The sequence below is a fragment of the Chlamydotis macqueenii genome, chromosome 2, assembly GCF_036417535.1.
Source record: "Chlamydotis macqueenii isolate bChlMac1 chromosome 2, bChlMac1.mat, whole genome shotgun sequence".
In the NCBI taxonomy this organism is placed as follows: domain Eukaryota; kingdom Metazoa; phylum Chordata; class Aves; order Otidiformes; family Otididae; genus Chlamydotis; species Chlamydotis macqueenii.
Window position 1 is genome coordinate 55,575,532 of NC_141557.1, and position 15,300 is coordinate 55,590,831.

Consider the following 15,300-nt stretch of genomic DNA (forward strand, 5'->3'; position numbering starts at 1 on the left):
GATGAGGCCACGTTTCTACCATTTGTGCTACCTCAGAATCTGTAGAACTAAAGTTAAATGAAATTAATATTTGCCCTAGTCTGCATATTGATGTTTTCTTGTTTCATCCTTATGAAAGTGTTTTGCTATTTCTTAAATTGAAAGCAGGAGTACAGAACTTGGAAAAATGATGATTGATTACATTTCAAAGGGATCAATAAACCAGAAAAAATAGTTCAAGTTTTGTGTAATGGTTAGATTTTTCTATAAACCGGTTATCATATTTGTTTTTAAAAATAATGAATTTTTTAGCCTTATTGAGTTATTGTAGTTATAGATTTGGGCTGTTAAATTGCCCAGAAATGGAGTGATGTGGAAGTTAGTGGAATGCTGTGAAACCTGTTAGAAGTATGCTCTGTGCTAAGTCGAAGGTGATTTGGAACTTAAAACACCATGAAGTGGGAGAGCCAATAAAGGAAGAGGACTTTATTACAGGAAGGCCCACAACACCTTAGTGAACCTTTAGTAAATACAGAGACCACTAATTCAAACATTGGAATTGCTATTAGAGAACCTTTCTGAGATGAGCTGGTGCTAAAAATACAGGTTGTATGGAAGCTGATGCCCTGAAGACACATACTCGAGAGATGTAACAGCTGGCTCAAGCTGTAAACAATTGCAAACATTCTGCTTCAACCGTATCTTTTCAGGCAAGCAGAAAGAAAAAACTGGAATAACTCACTGTGATATTTTCAAAATCAATGACAACTTACTGTAGCTTGTTTGGGGACTTGGATAATTGCAGAAAAACTTTGTAACACTGCTGGCTGAAGTGCATTTCATAGTGGTCAAGTGTTACAAAAGCACATCCTGGTGTGTGCTGCTTCAGTCTAAATAGGAATACTGAGCAAGACTCTTCAGAAGACTATGCTTTTGTGTACAGCAAAAGAGAGTACAAATAGGTTTGCTGATGCTGAGGGACAAAATGCAGAGCACAAACTCTGAATATGCATCTTAGATCTTGAAGGAGGCCTGAAAATGGAGAACAGCAGTTTCATTCCAAGTGGTCACAGTGAAATAAAATAACATTGGCAGTGTGATGCAGAAAGATGAATGGCACATTAATGAATAACTTCTCAAATGTGCATTTGTTAGTCACAAAAAAAAATGGAAAAGAACATATATAGACACGCAGCTTTACAACAGATGGACATTAAGTTAAAGCTGAAGTCAGTAACGTTAATTAGAACAGTAGAGTGAGCAACTCCATATGATCATGTTTCATATAACTCATCAAATGGAAGCATAGTTTTCTGATTAATTTCTTGGGTTTTTTAAGCTCTCATAAATAAGTATTCACTATCATTTACTTTGAACAACTTTGCATGACTTTTTTTCTCTAAAGCGGTGATTTGTAACTCCAAAATAGCAGTATTAAAAAGAGATAATTTTAAAGGGATACCAATATTGTTGTTAAACTCTCAGATAGGAAAAGAAAAACATTTTCTAAAGCTAAATTATGATACATTATGATTTTCATAAACTAGATTGTGTAAAAATAGAAGGAAAATAGAATATGCTCTGAATTAAGTGTTGATGGAAGATACTAGATTGATATTTTATGTTTTATGTTACCTTGCAGATAAAAATCTGCAGAAAAGCTATGTAATATGATCACTGTTCTAATATAACTTATATCTTGGTTTGCTTAGTTTTGTCAATGTAGGTGACAACTACATCAAAGTGACTATCTGTTCTGAATATCTCTAAATATCTGTTGAAAGAATACCTATTTTGCTGATGGTTTTAAGTCATCAACAGCTATTCACTTGGAAGGAAAGCCATATGCTTATTCACTCCAGCAAAGTGAGAAGTCCTTAAACCATGGTGGCCTTGGCCTGAACCGATCTCAGAGGAATTAGTAGAATTTTAGGGCTTGAGGCAAATACCAGAGAAATTGACACCAGTCTATGTATCACTTAGATGTGGTGGTACATAGGCATATGGATTCAAGGAGTGACTGAACATGTTACTAGGACACAAATACATTGAGGACCGCTAAATACAGAGGAAACAGCTCCAACTCAGAAATGCCCTAATCTAAAGATGTCTGGAGTTTGGATGAATACTATATCATATGTACTGGCCCTGTTCTTAAGCTCTTCCTAAGCATCAGCACTCAGCCATAGGCAGTGATAGGATGATGGGCTATAGGAACTTCAGCTTTGAGCCAGTACTTTTTTTTTAAACCATCTTGGAAATGATCCTGTAAAAAAATGTAGCATGTTTAGAATTATTATAAGACTCATCATAGTTAAAATTTATCCTGAGTGTGTGTTATTGAGTGAAAATACATAAAGAATATGTGACAATCTCTTTCTTTGTAAGCTTCTATTCTGCCTTCCTCTATAGCTGATGTTATTGGGATATTTCTTATTAAATTTGGAAAGCATAACTCATTCTGTTTCTTTATGTTCTATATAAATATATTGTGGCATGGATAGATAAATTATGTAGTACGTATTGATTGTCCACATAGCTACTTCATCTCATAAATGCCTCTACAAAATTCTAAGACTCATTCTCCACATTTAATTCCCTTTATAGTATAATTCACATTGTCTTTGTGTGATAGTTAAATTTCTGATGTGCCAGGTGGGAGCTACATGTAGAAGATATATTTCTCCTTTCTTGGAGGTTATAACACCAATTTTCTTTATTAATTCTTTTGGAAGAAATAATAAAGAAAAACTATGACATTTCAATAGAAAAACACCTTTTTAATTTTTTTTGCCTTTTTGACAGAAATTACTGAAGTGGAAAGAAATATTCTTAGGCATAGCTTTTCTCAGTATAGGGTATGAAGTACAGTCATATTTCTTATTCTGTGACATACTACTTAGTGCAGGATAATCCCACATATTTCTTCAGCCTCACAGTAATAACTTACAAACTTCTCCAGTAAGAATTTCTTGTAGCTCATAGTGAAAGCTATCAACTGAGATTTGGATCTTCAGTTTAATTTCTGACTTTTTCTGTACTTGTTACGTAACAGTAACCAGAGGTATGATCTTTTCTTAATTTCCAAATCTATATTAAAAGATTAATGAGAAGTAGGGATTTTTGGGAAGCTGTCTTAAATCAGTAATGAATTTCCTTAGCTATATAAATATCTCCTGCCAAGCACATTTCTTACTCACCTTTATTTTTACTTAGATCCTGAATTTGCCTGAAGTTAGTAAGGATTCCAGATACAAAATGAATACACTCAGAGTCCAGAACAGAAAAGAACTTATTGACATATTGTCAACCCGGTAAGTTAATTAAAAGGGAAGAAATTGCATTTAATCTGTTAATGCAAATAGTAATGTATAAGAAGCTCTCATCATGTGAAAATTTTACTTTACTCTTTTGAGATCCTTCTTTTTTTAAATGAAAAAAAGTATTGAGAACACTTACTGATGTTAAATGTACTGCCTTTTGCACACAGACTATCGTGTGGACCAGCAAGAAGCTATATGACCTATTTAAATTTTCAGAAAACATTTTAACTTATTTTTAACCATTAATTTGAATATTAGTGAAACAACCAGTGCTTTCTGCTTTCCTAGATGAGTGTAACTCCTGGAAATAAAATGCTTGGAGCACCATTTGCTTTTGCTGTGACTGAGACTTTAAAGTTTTCACTGGGAGTTGCTGTATCCAAGGGAGTTCCACTTGGTGCCACTCCCTCACTGCTGGTTCTGTATTGTGGTACTCTGTGCCCCAAATTCTCCCTGGGTCAATCCTTTTGAAATCAAAAGTGCCTAGTATTCTATGTGGAATCATCCTACTAAAGACTTTAATTAAAAATTATTTAAGAGGAAGCTCAGGAATCCTTTAATTGAGAGATTCAAATAGCTCAGTTATCTTCTTCGTTCTGTTTGAGGAGGCCTTATTTCTGTGGAGTGCTCTACTGTTTAATGGAGAGGGCGATAAATTTATGTAATTCAAGAAAAAAACTAATCTGTGTAAACTACCTAAAGGTGGCTTCAGCAGCACTTCATACTTCAGGAGATGAGCAGAAGAGGCAATGTATCTACTGTTGTCGATGATTCAAAGAAAGTCGCACAATCATTTTGATACTTGGTCTGTATGAGTTTTTGTCAACAAATGTGTAGTAATTATCATTTAGGCAATTTTTTTTTTTAGGAGCATTAAGTCAGATGCCTCCCCTTTTCATTCCATCTGAGAAAAGAGTTTCAGTAATACACCTCTCCCCCTCTCAACCTCCCACATTGTTTTGATGCTGAGCACCACAAACACATTGCATTAAAGAATGTAGAGAGAGTGATTTTCCCTCTTCCTGTTGCACTTGCACTTTTCTCTCTGCCTTCCCTGTGTGTCCTGCAGGAGGTGTCCTGCTCCCAGAGACTAACAGGTGACTTTGCGTTTTTAAACAATTATGGTACAACTGTTCATGATGGACTTTTGGAGCTTGTCTTTTACTTGCCTTCACATAACAAATGTATTGTGATAGCACAGATGAACCCACTCTTTCTATAAGTTTTAAGCCCTTGAAAGGGAACAGTTACGTTTAGACCTACTTTTGAGCTCTTGCATTCTTTACACTTAATCTTAGTTTCAGAGTTGATTCATGTCGACTTATTACTTGGAGTTTATTTCATTTAATATGGCATTTATTTGATGTACTCTAGTATGTTATGAGTGCTCTCTTGCCATCCACGGATCAATTACTTAATACCTTGTTGCTTGTGTTTAATTTTGAATGCGGGGTGGGGGGAGTGTTTATGGGCAATATTGAATAAGAAGATAAAGTTCAAGGAACAGTTGTTCTTTGAATGAATTGCCAGAATTATAATTTGTTTTTATATCTGTAGCTATTAGTTCATCAGATTACCTCACTACTCTTTCAATTACTGCTTTATGTCTTTTTGTCCGTTTATGTTCTGTTTCATTAACATAATTTAGGATTAATTTCTGTGTAATTTATGTGCAAGTATGTGACTGTATACACACTTTTGGAGTAGAGGTTTCCAATAGTATTTTGTTATGTCACATTATTGTGAATTCATCTGGCATTCAGTTTTAAAACACTGACTATAACAAACACCTTTGACATTCTAATGGAGGTTGAAAATGTTTCCATACATTCCATGGTAACTTTGCTTTTATTCACTAATGCACGGTTGTTTGTAAAATTATATGTGGTTCATTTTTGAAGTTACTTAGAGAATTAAATGAATAGTTTCTCAGTGCTGAAAAATGTCAACCCTTGAGAAATGAAGGGAAATGACAAAATAGTAATGGCAGAATTTCACTGAAAAATATCTTAATTAAATCACTGCTTGCTTCATAGTATTGCGGCTTCCAGCACATGGAAAATATAAAGGTGCATTGGTTGGAAAGAAACACCTGCAGATCTTCCTATTCACTCACTGTATGTACACTGCTACCCACCTCACAACGAATTTGTGGAGACATGACCTGGAGCAGTGTAGAAGAGTTGTGATTTTCTTGCCATGGTTTCTACTACGGTCGCTTTTGTTGAGATGAGCCTGTCCTTTGTGTGATGAAAGGCAAAAAGGAACATGAAAGTCATTTAAGAATTTAGTCAGGCCATTCATCCATGTCTCATTTTGATGCTGTGCCAGGCAGGTTGCATACAACTTGAGGCAAAGCAGCTTTTTTCCAGTGATGCTGCAATGGAAAAAGTCAGCAAACTTGTTTGGTGTGCCAGACTGGGCAGTAAAAAGCAAGTAAAAATTCGTATCTATGTATGGGAATCTGGTGATTCCTAAATGTTCCTTCTCTTTTGTACATGCTTGGAAACATAAATGGGAATTATAGTCCTGTAGTGGAATCCTTTGAGAGTGTTGCTGCTGATAAGGCCAGTGAAAAGATTCACGGATATGTTACAGCATCTCAACAGTAATTCCAGTGACTAGAAGCACATGAGAGGAAACATGTAGTTGTGTTTCCTTCCCTTTTCCCCCAACCTCTTTTGCTGCCATTTTAAGTTTGTACATCCTTCCTGATCCACTAAGTCATTGGTATTTCAAGCACCATTTGTATGGCAGATATCTGGTACTTTGCAGTTGCTTGCATATATCACTGCTGTTGCATAGTACGTACATGCATACTTTTTTTCCAGCTGTTGGTGCTGTTATAATCTTGTGAAGCTGAGGTGCCACCACAGCCTGGAGTAGGCTTCCATTGACTTATCTAACCTGTCCCCTTTCTCTGATCTCTTTTGAACTGTTTCCAGAGGTATGGCTTACCTTTTCTTTTCCTGTTTTTCTTAATTTTCAAAATGGATTAACTGCAATTCATGTCTAACTTCTGAGCAGCTAGTAAGTGCAGAAAGAAGGATTCTTAGCCTCCTCCTCTAAAAGAAAAAGATTTCCCAGGTTTTATTTAGAAATAGAAGGAGATGTTCGGACCTACTAAAAGGGTCAGAAACTCCCTGAAGTCTTGAGCGTTTAATTTGCTGCATGTGTGGAGCTGAAATTTTTAAAAACATCTGAACCCCGAATACCAAAGAGACACTTGATGCCTTTCATTCACTAGGGTAAATGTTAAGGAATTGAGACTCTGGCCACGGTTTTATTCTAGGTGAGTGCACAAGGGAAATATTGGTACAATCGGTCAAAGTTAAGGAATGTTGGTTTTTTTTTAAAAGGCTGTATCTTGGGAATTCTTGACTTAAATGACCTCTAATTTAGATCAATAATTCTACTGACCATCTGCAGTAACCGTGCCAGATTTCAAGTCGGTTAGATAAGCATGGGGATTATTTAGCACTTAGAAGAAATTGACCTTTAAACAGAAGACTTTCCAGAAAGGTGTGAACTGATCTGTTCATCGCAGTAGGATGTCCTGAGCTGAGTGAGAATACAAGATGGAGATGAATATGGCTTGAGACATAAATGTAGCTTGAAGCAACAGCTCTGAGAGGTGTGAATTGCTCCGTTCATTTCAGAAAGAATTTTCTTATCCTCTTTCTTCCCTGACAGAAATGAAGAGTGAAGCACGTCAGTCCTTAGCTCTTCACCCTAGCTTGCTGTCTGCTTACAACATCTCAGCTCTCTCTGAAGAGTATACATGAAAGGGAGAGGGGGATAGAAGGTAGGGCTGGATAAATTCACATATCCATAGATATTGTTAGATCTCAATAAAAGGGACTGGAAGGTAGACCACTCTGGAGTGGTATGCTGCTTCCGAGAGACTCAGCTCTCACACTGGCGCAAGAGGAGGGAATTACAGAAACCAGTCCTAGACATCTTGAGAGGGGGGAGTGTTTTTCAGTTCCATCATTTATGAGGAAATAAGTACAATGCTGCAAGGACCACTTGAATATCCTGCAAGGTCACAGGATATTCACAGGGAAGACGGATATAGGCTATAGCCTATAGGCTATTTTATACTTGTTGCTACTGGTGGTGCTCCATCTCTGGTCTTCTTCTAGCTGTGGTTTTTTTTTTCAGTCGCCATCATCTTCCTCCACTTCCTAGGGGTCCCCCAGCTTATTTCCTCTTTCTCCTTCCACTGCTGACATTTGCACATCTACTATGTTTGCTTTCCTAAAAAGGAAGTTTCTGTATCTTCTGTATCTTCCTCTTTATTTAGGTGACATTTTCCCAAAATGACAACAAAGCAGAACTCTGACAAAAGCAAATTGCCTCCAAATGCCTTCCTTCCTTGGGTGTGTGCCAAGAGCCAAATTTGAAATGACCCTGCCTGGGTGGAGGTCACGTTCAATGGCTACTACCGAGGCCCCTGAGACTCCCAGCTCATGTGAGAACTGACAGACTACAGGGCGCTCTGGTTTTTATGTTTCCAGTGGAAATCTCTGGTTTGTGAGTTAGATGTACATCTATCCACGAGAAGCAAGTTTTAATTCTTGCTCCATTCTCCCCCACCTCCCTTCCACTTTTACCGTTGTTTCCTCCGGAACACAATAGTACAAGGCACAATGTGGATTACTTTGTATGTGTGTATATAAGCATACATATGTCAAGATATACATATATAATGTGTGCATGTAATTTGAGATGCATTTGTGCAAAAGCTGGTATAATGCCAGTTTTAAGAGAAGCTGCTTTGGGGAAGGGGGCTTAATCTGTTGACCACCTTCTTAAAATTACTCCAGAAGTTGAATGTTAATCCTACCTTGCTCCTCAGTAATATAGATGTATTTTAAGACAGCGCAGCTATATGTATAATCCAAGGTATGTGGAAAATAACCTGTAAATGGAATAGAGTGTGTGGTGTGGTATAAGTGCAGGAGGAAGGAGAATAGCAGACGTGCCATCAGCCTTTAAAGTGAAGCAGCTCACATAATGAAGAACAAATAAATTCATCATAATTACAGCTCCTGCAGCTATAGCTAAATTATTGTAGGCTTAAAATCAGAAGTGTTAGGGCTGGAAACAATTCAGAGTAGAACTTCTATTCCTAGCACTTATATTTTAAAGCCCTCATGCTTGACTGTTCACCACAGCTGCATGTTGCTTATATAAGTGTAAGGGGAAAAGGAATGAGCAGGAAGGAAGCACAGAGGAATCTGATCCTCAGTTAATGAGATCTTCGCTAAATTGTTTCCACCTTGTAGCAGAAGAGGAGGGCACCTGAAAGGGAAAGTGTGTTATAGAACGTTTAATTTGCCTGATGAGGAGCACTATTACATTCACATTTGTTGAGACACGCCCGGTCTCTGTAAATCTCCTTCCCCATCTCCACCGTTTCTTTTTCTAAACTAAGAGCCTTGCAGACTGAAGTCGTTGATAACAAGAATGAGCGTCTGGTTATTTACTGCTTCAGCAAGGCAGGTGTATGAAGTTTGAAAGATATTTGACTTCAGTGTGGCACAGGTGGTGAGTTTTACTTTCACCCTGTCAATCTACCTCACTATCAGTGTGTACATGGTTGAACTGCGTGGGCATTGGCTACTGAACTGGCACAGTTTGCTTTAAAGTGCTTTGTTTTAAATTGTTACTAGTTTTATGTTGCCTTCTATGTGTGCAACTGAGAGAGATTCAAAATATCGAAACATCTGATTTTTGAACTGGGTAAGCTAATGAGTATTTTCTGTGTTCTTTTCTCATCATTTAATAAGTCTCTAAACATTTTCAAGTGTGACGTTCAAGATCCTTCCTGAAAAGGAACTTGCTGTCTTTTTTTCCTGATGACATAGATTACTAGCCATGAGGCTGCTGAAATCAAGGGTGTTCTTTTTCATTGATTTTTGAATGAGCTTTTTGACCTGACTCTTGTTAGCTCTTTACCTCCTGTAGTTAAAACAAGAACAGCAACAAAATCAGTATAGCTTTCCGTTATTCTCAATGTGCTTTTACTGACCTGTGTTTACCTAGCTGATTTTCAGTTAATTTGCACTTCCTTTATCATAACCATAAAAGTTACAATCCTTTTGCTTACTTGAGAAAAAGAGAGGAAGACTTAGGAAAAGGATTACATTTCTAATGTGCCTACTCTGACATTATCTGAATGCAAAAAGAACTGTTTCTGGAACATGCTGGATTTTACTTAAGGAGTCATAAGAAACCCATTTTACTATATGGACATGTTTTCCTCTGTCTGGTATGCTATTTTTAAAAAATCATATATGATTTTAAAACAGCATGCAAAACTTCATAAAGGAACATGAATGTCCATTCATTGCTAGCACAAATTCCAAATGTGAATATTTATTAATAGTTCTATTAAACTGGTAACAACACGTAAAGTATGCAGAAATTTAAAACAAATTTCAGGGTGGATTGTGGTACCTACAAATATCTGGGCTGTACTTTATGTAGCTACCACTTACAATCTGTATGTGACATCTTTTAAAGTAGTTGACACATCCATCAGCAAAAACATGTCAGTACAGTCATGTTGATCCCAGAGATTTTAAGGGTCTGTTGTGGTTTGCTGAGTGATTGATCAGTAACTAAGAGGAGACTAATGAAACACGAACACATAGATGCTTACAGACTATTGAGTAAATACTATGGTATTGATTTTGAAAACTGTAATTTTGTATTTACTGTACACTAAGGGGTAATAATCCTTATTTGAATTTTAAAAATATTTTTTCTATATTACTTTTATTTTTTATAGTGTCTTCCATAGCTACTACTGTAAGAAACTGCAAACTATTCTGCTCACTTAGCTGCCAGTAAAGAGATTATTACTAATGAAGAGAGAAAATATTGTAGATACTTGAAAGCAAATAGACTGTTGGTAGAACATAGCAGTAGGAACTTGGGTTGTGCTAGAAAGCAAGACTTCAGCAAGAACAGAGAAGGTTTTTGTGACTGACTGTTTGTAAAAAACTATTACTAATCCTAGATGTTGCTGTTCCATCTGCATTTGGTAGCTGTCCAAATTACTTCTTTAAACTAATTGCTATGAACTTCGTATAGAAAAGAGAAATATTTTGCTTCAGTAGTTCTTCTAAACCTACTTTGTGTGGAATTGCATGGTTTTATCTATTAGAGAAACGTGGATGCCTTTCCACATAGGATGTGGCAATGATTGAAAGTTTCCTGGGAAACATGGAAAATGGAATATATGCAAAGAATGCAGAGTTGATTCATTCATGCTTCAGAAGTCTTTGTTTCATTGAAAGACAGTTCATTGAAAAAGAAACAAAGTTTACAATAATAATTAACAGGATGAGAAACTTAGTGCAATTTAATAGAACTATGGTATGTTTCCAACTCATTAAAGCCCTTTCATCCATCTCATGCATATGAAGCAGACACTTTCTTTTTTGCAATTAGTGATCCATTCTCCCTTTTTAAAATTTGAATTTGTTAGAAAGCAGAAGGGATATTAGATCTTTCTTTTTAAGAAGCAGCTCTACACTTGTGGTTTGTGCAAGGAAATAAGGTGTAAGCTCTTTTAATTTGATATTTAATTTTTGGACTTTTGGAGGCTATTTCTTATATTTTACTGTGTTTTTTTTATTAGTTTACTGAGTGTATAGTTTAAATTTAGCATTTTTCATTTAATGGTGCCTGTTAGATTTATGATTTGAGGAAAAATATATTTGGTTGGATTTCTTCCCATGAAATAACATTTCAATTAATTCAGCTCATGCCATGCTTTCTGTTCTTATAATAGTTAAACTAGATATAGTCCCTCATCACAATGAAGGTGGTGGAACACTGGAACAGGTTGCCCAGAGAGGTGGTGGATGCCCCATCCCTGGAAACATTCAAGGCCAGGTTGGACGGGGCTCTGAGCAACCTGATCTGGTTGGAGATGTCCCTGCTTCTTGCAGGGGGGTTGGACTAGATGACCTTTAAAGGTCCCTTCCAACCCAAACTACTCTATGATTCTATAATGTTTTTAAGCATCAGAATCTGATGCTTCATTTCAATATTGCAACTTCATTAACTTCATGACTGCTATGTAATTCAGTGCAGAGGAGGCTTAGAGTACTGCTTAAAATGCAAATATGTTATCATGGGGACTACTACTTCTTTTAGAGGAGTAAGCCTTGATACAGGTTTTGCATAAAGGTCCTAGCCATGGGTTTATTCTCCATTTTGTTTTTCTTCAGAGGTGTTTTCAGAAAGAGCCTTCATTCAAGCTTCCTACCATAGACTAGTACAGTAAAAAGTAAATTCTTTTGAACTCCTAAAATACTGGTGATGCTATGTAATTCAGTGCAGAGGAGGCTTAGAGTACTGCTTAAAATGCAAATATGTTATCATGGAGACTACTACTTCTTTTAGAGGAGTAAGCCTTGATACAGGTTTTGCATAAAGGTCCTAGCCATGGGTTTATTCTCCATTTTGTTTTTTTTCAGAGGTGTTTTCAGAAAGAGCCTTCATTCAAGCTTCATACCATAGACTAGTACAGTAAAAAGTAAATTCTTTTGAACTCCTAAAATACTGGTGATAATTGTAGAAATCTAAGCTACAGATTTAAAATAATTCTACAAATAAATCATAGATAATTTAAATGGCATTTATGTGATTATATCTATAGCAGATGGAGCATTTTAGAGGAAAAAGGGACTCATCTGGAAATACATGGGGCTGTCATGTGAATCACATAGTTGAGCTTTCCTGTCACTGAGTGTCACTGAATAACAGCTAAAGATTCATTTGCAAATGTCATGCTTCAGAGTTCAGATGCTGTATGGTCTTGGTTGTTTTTTTACTAAATTAAGTTTGGAAGATGGACCATTGTTTAGCCTTGTACGTGTTTCCATTAGTGGTTTTATTTATATATGTATATAAGAAATACTTTTTTTCCCACTGAAAGGCAGCATATGACACTGTAAATTTTTCAGTTAAGAAAAGGAAATTGGTTGCTAAATAGGATATTTATAAAAGGCAATATCAAAGCATAGAAAGATGTTTTAAAACAAGTGTTAAGGGGAAAAGGATTGGCCAGGCCTTGTAAATTCCTGCTGATAGAGCTTTTCATTTTCAGGAGAGAATTTAAGTCTTTTATCTCTCTTGGAAGTTTCTGTTGAAGGTATTGATATTTTGGAGTGCTGAGCATGGTATAAATTGATACCTAGCAACTTAAACATCAGCCCTTTGCTATAATGAAAGCTTATGGTATTTATTTGTGTAAGTGTTATTAAAAATTCTATTTAGATGGAGGGAATGATACATACAGGTTAGCAAAAAAAAGGTTTGTGCAGCTGACATCAGAGAGGTAAATTTGGCCATTTTTTATTCACAGCTTATATTTTATCAAATTTTGAAACAGTATTTCTCCCTTAATGCTGTACCATGGATAATTCAATATATAAACCAAAACTGAATGAACCAAATAGTTGCATGCCCTTGCTCTCAAAATCTGGATAATAGACCTTTATTGGCAGTGATGTTGTTCTGTTTTCTTTTTAAACAGTTTGCTTAACAATATGTTCTCAACAGCCTCTTTTTACCACAGGGAAAGGAAGCTATTCTACATCAGATTTAGGTCAAGAGTTTCAATTTCAAGAGACAATGCTGTGTGCCTCCTTTGAGGATGATAGAATGTGGGATTTTACATCTTTGAGTTTAAAGCTTTTAGGAGTTCTCTCCAACTACCAATGAATAAATTAATAAGTAAGACTAAGACAATTTTTTATGTCCATTTAAAACAAGTATTTTTTTAAAAAAACAGAACATAACTTGTTTTCTTCAAAATTGTCATAATTTTTTTTTTATCTGTTACATAGGAAGGAAAACTCTAAGCAGAAGCTAAAATTTCAGGAATTCGTACACCCTATAGAAATTTTGCAAAACATGGATTCACTTCACTGTATATTGAGCCACTTGTAATAATATTACTGAAGAAGAATGTATGTCTTGAACGTTATTCAGTGTTATCATGACATCAGGAAGTAGCATATTGATGCAGATAATTGACACTCCCACTGAAAAGACTTCATTTTCAGACTATCCTTTCAATCCACAAGTTGTTTGTTTTTATAAACTCTTTCTTAAAAAGAAGTACAAGGAACATAGCATAGCTGTACTTTTTCATTACTAATAGAACAAGGGAATGGTGATACGAATATTAAGAATTACAGTAATTTCTTAGTGATGGCCTTCAGCACCAAGGTTGTGATGCTGAGTCCAAGAATCCTCTTGTAGGTGTGCTGTCTTTTCTTAGAAATGAGATAGGAGAGGTGTCAGAAAAAGTAGTAGCTGAAAAAAAGCTTTTAATATATAAAAAAGGAGTTAGCAGGCCATGAGGTATGAAACATCTTGGGAGGGAAGGCTATGAATAACAGTTATATATGGATTATAAGAATTGCTGCCTAACAAAGTACTGAAAGGAAATAAAAATAAAAATTATATTTTGCATTAAAATCATACTTCCCTAATGGCTGTGGTCACTGAGGAAGGAAGGTTACCTACCTCTCTCTAGTAACCTTTTTTTTTCCCTAGTTTCCTGTAATGTACCTGGTTCTAGGTTTGGTCAGTAATAGAGTACTAAACTAGATGGACCCTAGATGTGGCCAAGAATGGCATTATCTTTATGGCTGACTGCATCTTTACCATGAAATAACTTTAGTATTCAATGAAGTGTATAATTTGACAGAGCAATAATCTTATATTTATTTTCTTCAGAAGTGATGCTTTATTTTATAATATACGTTACACTTTTAAAGCCTTTCATTCTGATTTTTTACTACTATTGCTACTTCCATTTCTACTAGTATTGTTTGTTAACTTCACATGTATTTAGCAGGAGTAAAGCTTCTATTTCTGAGGAAGAGCAGAGCAAATCTTGTGTATTTTCCTATTGATTTAGAGTGCAAAATGCATTGGGTATCAGCATTAATTCCCTCAAAAATTGAGGAAGTCATTCCTGCATAGGAAGAAAGACATTAACTATGAAGCTTGGATCCATACCTATGCCATATACTTAATATAACTGTGACTTGTCACCATCACTAGTTTTTTTTTTTCTTTAGTCTAAAAGAAGCATGAAATACTTTGCACCCAATATCTTTGTATCTATGAGAATAAGTTTACAAAGTTTGACTTTGTACTGATTTAGGGGATTTTGTGCTCTTGGGCTTTGTCTCTGTTAACTTTCTGTCAGAAACTTGAAAGGGGATTTTTTTGCATAATCAAATGCTAGAAGTAAAGTTGAATATTACTGATTTTGTTCTGGATAACACTTAGGGAACTCTGAACTGGTGAGCTACGAAATACCAGTAATTGAGTGTGCTTTATCAAGGTTTCTGTTAATTTAATTTCCATCAGGTCTTTAAATCATACCTAATTTCTTTTCAGTGTTGTATGTATCATGAGGCAGATCTTTGCTTTCTAATATTCTGGTAGACTTCTGTGTTATTTACCTTCATAAAATATAAGATATGATCTCCAAGTAAGTTCACCTTTGATTCAGAATTCCAGATAGCTGGAGAAAATACCACCTCTGTGACTGGTACTGCTTCAAGAGTGTGTTGTCTTCATGTATGTAACTCTATTGGATAGACAAGGAAAGAAAAAGTATCTAGCAAAAGAGGGGAAATAGAGTGGTGCTACTAGTTATGGAATGGAATGCTTAGAAAGAAATAAGCTGAGGGGTTTTTTTTGTATATAGGAAAAGGATACAAGGAAACAGAGCTCTGTGTTCACCAGCGTGACCAGTGTACATATGCTGAACCGGATGTCCTCAGGATAGGTTATACAATCATACAACAAATAAATATGTAATCAATGTTTTTAGCTGACCAAAAAATGTGACTGTTAATCCTGACATATGTTTTGGATGTAATGGAGGAAAAACACTGTGATGCTTTACATCAGCTTTTAGTGAACAGTGTCGTATGTTAGACTCCTACAC

The 15,300-nt window shown here is 35.8% G+C and overlaps 1 protein-coding gene across 3 annotated transcripts in view; it reads left to right on the top strand.

The window, feature by feature from the left end:
- The window catches only part of SUGCT (succinyl-CoA:glutarate-CoA transferase), a 336,504-nt gene that overhangs the window by 132,840 nt on the left and 188,364 nt on the right, over positions 1 to 15,300 (top strand). For all 3 annotated transcript variants that reach the window (XR_015257778.1, XM_086741707.1, XM_086741709.1), the window contains one exon: positions 3,196 to 3,293. Coding sequence is in view for 2 of the 3 variants with exons in the window: in XM_086741707.1 (XP_086597833.1) it covers positions 3,196 to 3,293 (98 nt within the window). In the remaining variant the exon portion in view is untranslated. The remainder of the gene's footprint in view (positions 1 to 3,195; positions 3,294 to 15,300) is intronic.